Consider the following 11,803-nt stretch of genomic DNA (forward strand, 5'->3'; position numbering starts at 1 on the left):
CCACAGACTTAGTGAGACAGAGGACACGGGAGACACAGAAGTGTATAGGTGTGATAAAAGCCAGGCAATTGTAGAAGTAGAACTTGAATGCCTATATGCACTAGTTCTTTCTGCTTCTCTGGAGCCATGCTTGTCCTTCAATAATATTAACATGATTTCTTTTTGTGCGTGTGGTTGTTTTTTGTGGTTTTTTTGTCTTTTTGTTTTTGTTTGTGTGGTTGGTTGGTTTGTTTGTTTGTTTTTTTCCCCTCTGTTTTGTAGGCTAACTTAGCTATTAACCCTGCAGCCTTACTACCTGGTGCAATGCCTAAGGTTTCCAATGTAAAGTCCCCCTTACCAGTTCTGGACACTCCATTGCATGAGCCCAAGGATGTACAGAGCAGTGAAGCCTTCTCTGCTGCAGGAAACAATGAAGAACTTGGTGTGAGCTTTGATCAGCCTATGCAAGCGGATACATTGCACAGCACTAATAAGGTAACCTTGGTGTTTAGGAGGAATTTGTGCCGGAATTTGTGTTTTGGTATGAAAGTTCTGCTAACAGCGTGATATATCTGAATCTAAATGGAAGTGTGGAAATCTAATCCTCTCTCACTTCTGTGGACCACTGAAGAAAAAGTCAAGCCTACTGTATTCTTAGCTGTGTAAGGGGCTTATGCATATGCCTCGTTCTCTGCCTTTTCAAGGTACGTGTGTACATTCCCCAAATACAGTGGTTTTCTCTACAGGTTAAAGGTATTTTAGTGTAACACCTTGTCCTCTCCCAGGAACACCAACCTGAAAACCATAAAAAAGCCATCCCTGTAGGCTAACTATAAAATACGTTATGGACAGCTGCTGTGGCAAGATATCAAGAGCTCATCACTGCTGTAGCTTGTCCTTTACTTCCTCTGTGGATAAAAATGTCATGTTGTCCTGAACTGTCACTCCCAATTATTTTTCAAACAAAAGCTTTGTTTTTAAAGGAAAACAAACAAACAAAACATACAAAACAAAAAAAGTGTTACAGCTTTTGTCATGGAAGATCTGTCTCCTGACTCACTTGGTTTTTATTCATACCTTTTACTTTATGGAGTGGAAAAGGCATATTCTAGTTAAAGATTTAGTGGTCCTTTAAATAAAAAAAGCTTGAACCATGTAGTTGAGATTTGGTCTGGGTGCTTATGATTTCATAAGTCTCTTGGGTTTCCTGACACCAGAGATATGAATAACATAACTTAGGATCTTAACTTTGATTCTTTATTTCCTTAATGCTGCTGGGGCTATTCCTTACTAGATGAGCAGCAGAGGTGACCTGGGAAGATGCAGCAGCTGTCATCACAATGGCTGACGTGACCCCTTAGTGTCCAATGTGTTTGAAGCTTGTACATCTGACTAATGTATTACCATGTAGGCATAGTTGTTTCCAACAGCAGCATGTCCTGCACAACAGGAAAAAAAAAAAAAAAAAGCAACCCTCTATTACGATACTTTTAAATAGATAGGCTTACAAAAGACTAGAGCTCCTGTTGCTGCATATGGTTGACCTTGAATGTCCGTTTTACTATAGCAATGATGTGTGTTTGCTTACAGCAGTAATCTGAGAAGCAGCATCTCAGTAACTATACAGTGGGTTTGTGGTTCAGGTTACCTGTCTTAATTTTGACAGGTCATTGCTTCTTGAACCTTTCAAGTTTGAATTTAAGCTGTAAATATATGCAGCCAAATGCAGTTTTTCCAAAGGCTGGAACAAATCAACCTACCCAGCATTCTGGCTCTTTTCAAAGCACAGTGCATGGAGTGGGGATCAGTTTCTTTCAAGTGCATCTCCCATCATAATTGTCCTGTTTTTCAGCCATGCTCTGATCAATACAGCCACACACTCTGAAGGCAGATGTGCTTCTACAATGATTCTGACAAAAGTACATGGCTCCTTTAGGCTGTGTTACAGCACATCCTCCCCAGTTGCCTTCTCCAACACAGAAATTAACAAAAGGGAAAATGAGGTTGTACTGATCTGATTCCTACCTGTGTGAATAGAGGTAGAGGCTATAATGGAAACTTGAAGGGCGGCTGCTTTAAATGCAGCAGAGGAATGAAATGCATGCATATGTATACAATGAAATTAAATGGAAAAGATAATTAGTCATGGCTCGGACAGAACTGCACTGCCAAAGCCCCTGGATTAGCAAGATGTCAGACTGACTAAGGTATTACCTAAAGCCAAGGGGCTAGAGTGGCTTGCTGACCTGTGTTGTGACTGTTGTTGTGACTTGCAAGTGCTATTGCTTTTGTACCCCCATTCCACCTGCTGTGGAATGACCAGAGGGCAGCAAAACAGAAGTCTTGGGTTATTTTTCTGAACCTTGCTGCAAACTACTGCAAGGTTGAATGTCCCACTTGTCCATCTTTCCCCTTTCTGAAAAATAGGGAGGATGGATGCTGCTGAGGTGATGATGAATGGTTCCTACTGCTTCTCCCTATAACCTAAATCAGTGTCTGCTCAGCATTCCTTATTCAAGATTTCCAATGGATCATTTGTTTAAATGTACATGCAGCTGTTTAAGTTATTTAAACCAGAGCTGTGAACAGAATTAGTTAATTCAGTTTCAGTAGGCTAGTATGAAATGGTTAATGCATATTAATTGCAGTGTTATGAAGGCTGAGGAAGTGTTGCAAAGAAACATAGTAGGAATCCTAACCTGTCTTCTGTGAAGTGGTGAGGGGTTTTTTTGGTTTTTGATTTTTTTTCCTTATGTATGACCCTGCTCTGCTTTTCCTCCTTTCTTGCAGACCAGGATCAAGGTTACAGGAAAACGAAGACCTCCTAGCAGAATGGCCCGACGTCTAGCTGCTCAAGAGTCTCAAGAGAGTGAGGAGGTGGACAGTGCTAAAGAATCCAAATACTCTCTGCCAAAACAGATGTCAGCAGTAGTGAACATAGAGGAACCTCTTGCTACTAAATCAGAGTCCAAGGAAAACGGCTTTCTCTCTGGCTTGTCACTACCAGCTCATGGCAGTGTTTTGTCTGCTGCGACAAACTCACTCCTTCCTCCAGAATCCACAGACCAAGGGGATGATCTGTTTGAATCAGAAAACCTTTTTGCAAGCAGCTCATCATCCAGACCAGCTGCACAGTCAAAGTTAAAGGAGGGAGTGCGAGACAGTGTGGCTAACAAGCCCATTAAGGGCAGGGAGAAAAAGCCAGATCTGTCTGTTCTGGGTGATCAAGACAGTGATGATCTTTTCCAGCCTGCACAGCAAAAATCTTCAACAAAAAGCAGTCCTATACCTTTTTTGGAGGATGAAGACGACTCTCTCTTTGCCTGTCAGAAAACTGGAAAAAAGGAGTTGAAATCTGCTATCCAGCAAGCTGTTGATCCTACTGCCGATATCTTTGAGGTAATGGTTGAGCCTGCCTCCTTGGCCTTTTTCATCCCCAGAGCCTTATGCATACCCCTCTGCTTGGACACAGGCTTAATGGAGGCTGCTGAGTAGGATGGGCTGTGAAGGACAGATAGTGAAGTAAACTGTCAGTCATGCTCTGCTACTGGGCAATAGGAGCCCTTTCTTTGGTTGTTCACCCTCTTATTAGCAAGAGCAGATAAAAAGATGGAGCCTCAACACAGAGCAGGCGTGTCACTGAATGTGCTGTGACAACATATCTATGATTATGATATTTTCCAGAGTAATATAAAGTATTTGTTTCTTTTCTGTTAGCTGTTTGTTCAATGCACAGCAGCTCAAATGACTATTAAAAAAGTAATGAAGTTGGCAGGCTGGACAGCTCGTACAAGCCTCTGTGTGATATACTTGACCTGTGTACATGTTATCCCAAAAATAGGGTTATATCACTCGGTATGCAATTAAGCCAAATTTTAGCACACAGATACGAGACACTGTTTACTACAGCTGTGCAAGTCTGGATGCTGGAATAAAGCCAGCACACCAGAAAGAAAAGTAACAGTTATTATATACAAAATCTTATCACTACTTAGGGCAGTCTTAAAGAGCCAATTGGTTATACATTTGGATATTGGTTGTATAATCTAATAATTTTAGCATATAATGAGCAACATTCAGCTAAAGGACACTTTATCTCTCAGTCTTCGAGATACATGTTAAAACAAGACTCAAATAGTTGTGCAGGCTTCAAAATTTCTAAAGCTGCAAGGTCAGCAGTCTCTGTAGTTCCCCATTAGGTGTTCTGCAAGTCACTCTTATATTTGTTAGAAGAGCAGACTGACCTAAAACTGAAAGGATTTACATATCTTTAGGTTAGCAATTGCTGGCAGGATTAATTCTTTTAAGTGATAATGACTACACACAATCCCACACTAAAGCACTCTTCTCCCTGGGGAGAAGGGACTCAGACTTCTCAGGACTGAGAAGCCCAAGGCTGTCAGTCTTCTAAACATCTCAGCTGCTGTGTACAGGTAATTTGACTGTTCTCTTGAAGTGTGTTGTGTATTGATGATCTCTCTATGCTTTGCTCCAAGGATGATATATTTGCTACTGAGGCTATTAAACCAATGAACAAAGCAAAAGAGAAAATACCAGAGGCTAACTTGTTTGACGATAACATTGATATTTTTGCGGATCTCACCATAAAACCAAAAGAAAAGAAAACCAAGAAAAAGGTGGAACAAAAATCCATATTTGATGATGATATGGGTAAGTGCCTCATATCTTGCAGCTAATCTCATAATATTGTCCTGAGTTGCATTCATCGGAGGTGTTTTAGAACCCTTTACTTTCTTTCAACTTTTCAACTGCTCTGAAATCTCTGGTTGTCTTTGGATTTTAACCTTGGATGAGAACTTCCTTGGTTTGTAGAACTAGTATGGCATTTAAGTGATTTAGGAGGGTGTATAAAATTCTTCTGAGAGAAAGAATAGATAATTCCTGTAGGGTTTTTCTCACCTGTGAGAATTAGAAAATTTCTGTTGTCTGGAGTAAGAGACTAATCTCATGTGGTTACAGCTCCGAGATACATTCTCTGTTTCAATTTGCACAGCTTATTGTATCGTACTTTCAGATGAAACACTGAAATGAAGAGATCAGCATTTTTTCTACCCCACTTTCACTATTGTGTTTACTATGTTGGAGCCCATAACATTTTGTTTACATCCATGTATAGCCAGAACAATTTACTGCACCTGAGAGCAAAAGTTCACCCTGTATAATTTGTTGAAAAAGCAGCATATAATAATGTGCAATGATGCAAAGTATGCTACTTTCTTGGTCTCCATCAGTGAAGGTATCAAAAAGCATTTGATCCCCAACTGTGTCTATTTGTTCTCAGGCTCTTCATATTTATAGCTCTTCTTTGAGATGGCAACAATTCCTCTTCTGAGACAAAGAATTTTCTTCTTCTCTAGCTTTGATTCTTGTCAGTCTTCATTCTTTCTAGCCTATTCAAACTGAATCTGATTTATCACTGTTTTGTTTGGACTGCTGTCAAACATTCCAGCCTGATGGAATGACCTCGTTGAAGTCTGTAAATGTGTTATAAAACTTGCCAGAGAATGAGCATCTTGAGATTTCTAAACTTTCTCAATTGATATAAAAAATAAGACTTAAATGTTTGCAGATAAGGTAGTTGAAATATGTACTGGATTATTAAAATACCTTATTTTAATAATTTACTTTTTTTTAATGTAGCCTATAGCAAATGAGAACTTCCCAAACAGCTACCCTTTCCAAATATTTCAGCACAAAAATCCAGACCTCATGTTGAAAAAAACAGTTATAGAGTGCTGCTTGAAAGTATCTTGGAAAATTAGTCACAGTAGAACCTGTTGTTTTCACTTCCACTTTTGACATCTACGCTGGTGCTGGAGCTTGTTGTTTGATGTCACATCTGATGTTGATACCTGTAGCATCTGCAGCACCTGTATTTGAAACACTTCATCTAGAGTGTTGACTGTTTTGTGGCGCAGCCATAGGTGTGCAGCTTCTTAGTGCCCAAAGCTATGGAGCTCCAGAACACCAACAGGAGTGCAGGGAAGATGCCTGGAGGTGAGGATACCCTGCTGGCAGCAGAGCAGAACTGGCACTTGCCTGTGCTTCAGGTTAAGGCTTGGCTTTAAGTAGTCATGGTAGCACTTTATCAGGGCTGCATATTGTTGTCTTAGGAGATACTTTCTGCTGCAACTAAAACAGTAAGTGGGTGCAGTTTGAGTGGAGGTGGGAGTAGAGGCTGCAAGCTGCTTGCTTTCGTCCTGCTACAGCTTCTAGTCACTATGTACTACTTTTGTGTTAGGCTTATGGTGGCAGTATTAGCAAAACTCTTTCTCAGGTCTTTATCCTCCTAGCCTCCTCAGTGACGATATGGCTGATGACATGGACATCTTGATGTCACCTCTGCCTGTCTGCAAAATGGTGACTGAGCTTTCTTGTGCACTGACAGATACTGTTTTCCATGGCCAAAACTTGCCTATTACTTAAGTCTTGTTCTAAAATGAGAGTGATACCTCTACTTCTGATGGCACTCACTGTACTTCACTTCTGCTGTGAAGCTAATCCATGTGACACCTTCTCGCTTTGGAGTGATGCCAGTAGGGGATTAGTCTGTTTTACTGCCTCTTTATACTGCTCTTGTGCTGAAATGCTGTCCTGGATTATTCCTGTGTAATCCCCATGATGAGCGCTGTAGCAGACACGTGCTGGAGTGGAAGAAGTAACAAGAAAAGAAAGACAAGCACGTTGTGATAGGCCACGTCATGCTTGGCCTCTGCCCAAGGTTGGGATACATGCTGAAGGCTGAAATACTACTTTTATACTCTGGACTAGTAAATGGCTATTAATCTCTATATACAATACCTGTGTCGTTTTAACAGAGGTTCAAGACCAGTTATGTGCCACTTATACTGGCCTTGGGAATCACAAGTGATTCATGCATCTCAGTCTTGTAAAAGTTTTTTCATCCCCTCATAATCCAGCCACATAATCTGCGTATCCTACATTTATAACTTTAATGTATAGGAAGAGATACACTACTGTGTGTGCCCAGGAAACCTCAGGGCAGCACTTCAGCTTGTGTATGGTAGAAGCTCCATCTCTTCCCACAGGCACAGTCCTAAACACAAGCAGCACTTGCCCCAGCAAGAACTGCCAGTCTGTGAGCTCTGCTGCTGGCACAGAGTATCTGGGTTGGAGGGTTTTGTTTCTACCTCCTGTTGTTCTTCAGGAGATAACTATGTCTTAATAACCACATGGTATTTTTCCCATTTGTGGTCCTAGTTATTCAAAACAGAAATGCTTGTAATGAGGAAGGTGGTGGGAGATCTTGATTCAGGATTGTATACAGACATTTTGAATATTCAGCAGGATGGCAGTTGTAGTTCTCTGCTTCCTCGCATCTTGGCTGTGCTCTGTTCTCAAGTGACTTATGCTATGTTCTTATTGTGCTGTAGATTAGAGACTCTCATATGGCTAGTGGATCTCACAACAGTAGTCATTAGCAAGTACCATCTTTTCTTCTTTGTTTTTCTTTGGCAACAACCTCACAGCTCTTGGATCTCTCAGGTTCCTCAGATGCTAATGTTCTAGACAAGAGGGATGTTATCTGGCACTTGCATGATGGAATTTATTGAGAAGGTGTAATTTATTAGTACTTCTCAAATGCTTATGAGAGTTTGAACGTGTTATAAAATACAAGTATTATGCTGCTTTCCTGAGAAGAAAAAATATTCTTAATTTGACTTACATCTAGCAGCTCCCACGTATGTCCTTACAAATGCATCTAGAATCGCAAGCAGCAGGAAAGCATTTGTTTATCACAGAATGTCCTTGGCAGTCATTGCCATGTGCTGGAGACTCTTAGGTACAATGTTATTTCTGTTTGGCAGTCACTCCACATTAAAATCTTTTTTTTTTTCCCTTTTAGATGATATTTTCTCTAGCAGCCAAGTCAAGATACCCACTCCCAAAAGCAGATCTTCCCCAGCGGCCTCAGAAGCAAAATCTGAAAGCAAGACACTGAGCACATTTGATGACCCACTGAATGCCTTTGGAGGCCAGTAGCCACGGGCAGCGTGTTGCAGAGAGGAGGCCTTCGTTATGCCCTGCTCAGTACTAATACTCTGGATTCTCTAATCCAATAGAGCTGAAATGAGATGGCTGTGGATATTCAAATTAGATTACCCATTTTAAATGGTTAGTATACTCTTGTGCTGGGTCTAATTGTGCTAAATGATGTATTTTTTAAAAAAAGACAGTAACATTCAGCTGTCTTGTTTCCATGATGCCCTGTGCAATACCTGCAATTAATTAATCTATTATACAAAGTATAGTTTGTTTTATTCAGCAGATCTATACAGAAAATAATTGATAAATAGTAAATGGAGTATTAAACTAGATTTGTCTGTCTTACTTTCCGCTTGCTAAGGACGTCTGCGTCATGACTTGAAAACAACCAAAACCACTACTATGCTTTGTCTGGGTCAGCTGCCAATCTACTGAGATAATGTTAGGGTAAGACTGAGATCTGTTATCAGATACAACTGCAATCAAGCAGTTAACAAATCTTAGAGATATTTCATACTAGCAGCTATCTGGTGTCAAGTCCTGCACTACGGTGGGAGCTATAAAGATAACAACAGTTAAAACTTCTCTGCCTGAAAGAGTGTGTTACAGATGAGCATCTAGTACTCCATGAAAACAACAGAAACCTATAATGGTCTTCTGTTCAAGTTATAAGTCGCTACATGAGATTTTTCACCTGCCTGGATTTGCCAGAGTTTTGCAAATAACTTTCTAAGAAGTCCATCTGTACTGGGTCACTTCCAGGTTAACATGCCTGTGTGTGTACCTTAGTGCAGAGACTCACTTGTGCCCAAAGGGTCTGCTGTCCTTTCTCATCTGTAACACACTGTAGGCTGTTTACAGGAGGTCACTATTTTGTGGAATCCTCTTAACTGTCCAGTGCATTTGGTTTAACTGTCTTGCTTCCTGTATTCTCTGGATTGCCTTTTTGGAACAGATGCCATAACTGTACTTCATGCCCAGTGGTAGAAACTTGCTCTCCTGCATGCATACAAGTAGAGCAAATGCATAAATGCAGAAGGATCAAATGTTTATCTTATTTTACCAATGATTACCTTCAATTCCTTACATGTGCTGTTTTTATGATAGTCATGTCCTACTTTATCTTCAACTCTTAAGACTGGTCTGCTTTCTGTGAATTTAAAGCATGTTCTCAGAGGACTTCTTTGAGAGCAGTTCCAACTTTGACTGAAGCCCTTGTTCCTATAATAAGACATCTAATTCAGTCTCGTTTCTCAAGTTGGATTTACTTTATCAGGCTCAGTAAATACTGCAGTGAAGCATCTAGCACTAATGAGGTTACAGCAGAAGGAAACGTTGGAAGGGATGAAGGAGAAACATCGTGTATTGATTTGCACCATAGGTGGGCCTGGCAATAATTCATTTAAGTGGAGGGTAAGCTGGGAGGAGCAGCTTGGAAAAGAATATGGGAGCTATTTGCAAATGGGTGTCTATAGTGAGAGCACTTCAGTTTATTTATAGGCATTACATCTGCTGCGTATGCCTCATACATGCTTTGGACTGCTGCTTTACTCTGCTGTGCTTAGAAGGACTTCAAAGACAGACCAGGGGAGAGGAAAAAGATGGTGAATTCTGCTACTTCTTTTCTACATCCTCCTTTCTTCTTGGCCCTTAACATTAATAACTTTTATTAGCATTGCAAAAAGTGCTGTTCACAAGCCAAGACCCCTGGGGGCCAAAAGCTGTTTGAGTAGAAGGAAAAAAGCTCCTGCCTTAAAGCGTTTCTTAAACTTTAATGTGAAACCTCAGTAGAGAAAAGCTCGTGATAGAAACTTGCACCATGACATAGATCAAACCCTTTCTTCCCCCCAGTCTTTCTAAACTGCCACAGGGAGAGTCTCTTCCCCCTGTTAAAATGTGTGGTCCTCAACTAACTCCCCATAACAGACTGCAAATCCTGGTCTAGGTGCTTTGCTTTTTTTTAGCTGAGTTTTGTCTTAGTCTGCCCTCCTTTTTTTTTTTTTTTTTAAGTGTTTGATAAACCATGGCTGCATTTTCTCCTGGGGAGGAGTCTCCAGGGCTGGAGCTCAGAGTTACAGCCCCCAGGGCTTGCTCAGTGCTGTGTCAGAGGCTCCCCTACCTGCCATGTGCGTGTGAAAAGCCACAGTGTTTGTTCTGAGTGTTTTAACTGCGCCTGACACCCAACAGCGAGTGTCTGGGGGAGTCTTGCATAATTTAAAACCTAAATGGAAAGTAAAGCGGTTAATGTAATTAGCACCTCCTAATAAGCTAAGCTTGTTTTCTCTAGTGTTTCTCCGGAAGGGAAGCGCTGCTCCCGGAGCCCGGCCCGGCCCTGCAGCGGGAGCGGCGCTGGGCTCCCGGCCCGCGGCTGCCACAGGCCCCTGGCCTGGCTGCGACCACGGGACAGCCCAGTGCAGGCTCCGAGTCCTCCCTCTTCTGCTGCCGCTCGGGTGGAGTTTGACGCATTAATTATGTTTCTGCACGTTTTCCCTGAGAAGGGCCAGCGCCCTCCTCCCGCCCCCCGTAGACTACACGTCCCAGGAGCCACTGCGGCTGCTGCCCTGTGACCGCCGTTGTTAGCGAGCGGGGCTGCATCCGGGTCTTTCCCCGCGCACGCTCCGCCGCCCCGCGTCTTAACGACCACAACAAGCACGAGCAGCGCGCCGCGGCCCGGCGGACGCCAGCCCCTGACGGCGCCGGGGGCACCGCCTCTCGAGAGCGCTGATTGGGTGAGCCGCATGAGAACGGGCGCCCCATTGGCCCGCAGGAGGACGCCTGGCGGGGATGTCATAAAGGCCAGGTAGGCGCGGAGGCTGCCGGGGAGTGAGCGGCGGATCTCGGGTCTTGTTCGTCTCCCGCGGCGGCGGCTCCTCCTCCGTGAGACCCGCTGGTGCTGGCGAGCTGCTGTGAGGCGCGGCGGGCGGGGCTGCACGGGGGGAGAGGAGCCTGGTCTCCCCCCGAGCGGGCCCTGCGGCGGCAGGTGAGATGAGACACTCCCCTCCCTCTTGCCGGCGCGGGTCGGCTCGGCGATACCGGGCCCTTGAGGGTGCTGCTCCCTCAGGGGCCCTGCGGCTGCAGCGCCGGCCGGCGCGGGGGAGAGGGGCAGTGCTCCAGCCCCTTCCCTCACCTGGCCCCGCCGGCGTGAGGTGCGTCCCTGGAGGGAAGGGAGGAGGTTCCCCGGGGTGGGCTGGGAGCACGGCTCGGGGGCCGCGTCCTGCTGCGCGGTGAGACCGCCCCGAGGCGCGGGGGTTGGGGGCAGCTGCTCCCGCTCCTTTGTTTGCGGGCGCGGGGCTGGGCTGGGTCCGGCCTGCTGCCCTGGTGCGGGGCTGCACCGGGCCGGCGGGAGAGCGGCGCCACCGAGGAGGCAAAGCTGCCGTCTCCCGCTCTGTACGCCCCCAACAGCCCTTGTCTTTGTGTATTTCTGGAGTTTTTCTGCAGCTCTGACCCTGCTGAGGGCTCAGCCCTTGTCAGGAGGCTCTAGGCATTAATATCGCAGGTCGGGTTGTCATGTCAGTCATGCAAACAAAATGAAGACGAAAAGGTAGTAGGTAGGACCTGGAATGCTGTCTGAAACTGGAGTCGTAGGACTGCAATGTTACAAATATCATTTGTGGATTACTGTTGCATGACCTAGATACTCATTTACTGTCTCTTCATAGCTATTTTATTCTTCATCAAGAATAATTTGAAACCATTTAACAGCTACGTTCAGATGTTATTAGAACTATGCTTGTTTGAATTATAGGTGAAAAATCCCAAACATGAACAGCAGCACACCACACCTGTCCTCAAAGCT

At 43.9% G+C, this 11,803-nt stretch overlaps 1 protein-coding gene across 8 annotated transcripts in view; it reads left to right on the forward strand.

The window, feature by feature from the left end:
* Nucleotides 1-11,789, forward strand: part of LOC308042270 (WASH complex subunit 2A-like) — a gene marked incomplete at its 5' end in the record, with an annotated part of 41,685 nt that extends 29,896 nt beyond the window's left edge. For 7 of the 8 annotated variants that reach the window (XM_080347542.1, XM_080347544.1, XM_080347545.1 and 4 more), the window contains 4 exons: nt 262-474; nt 2,770-3,378; nt 4,476-4,650; nt 7,868-8,339. In XM_080347542.1, the coding sequence (XP_080203668.1) occupies nt 262-474; nt 2,770-3,378; nt 4,476-4,650; nt 7,868-8,004 (1,134 nt within the window). In that variant the 3' untranslated portion in view covers nt 8,005-8,339. Of the gene's footprint in view, nt 1-261; nt 475-2,769; nt 3,379-4,475; nt 4,651-7,867; nt 8,340-11,752 lie in introns of those variants that run through there. The other variant, XR_013922339.1, reaches the window with a different exon arrangement.
* Between the last annotated feature and the right edge of the window lie 14 nt (nt 11,790-11,803).

The sequence above is a fragment of the Nesoenas mayeri genome, assembly GCF_963082525.1.
Source record: "Nesoenas mayeri genome assembly, chromosome: 7".
Classification (NCBI taxonomy): domain Eukaryota; kingdom Metazoa; phylum Chordata; class Aves; order Columbiformes; family Columbidae; genus Nesoenas; species Nesoenas mayeri.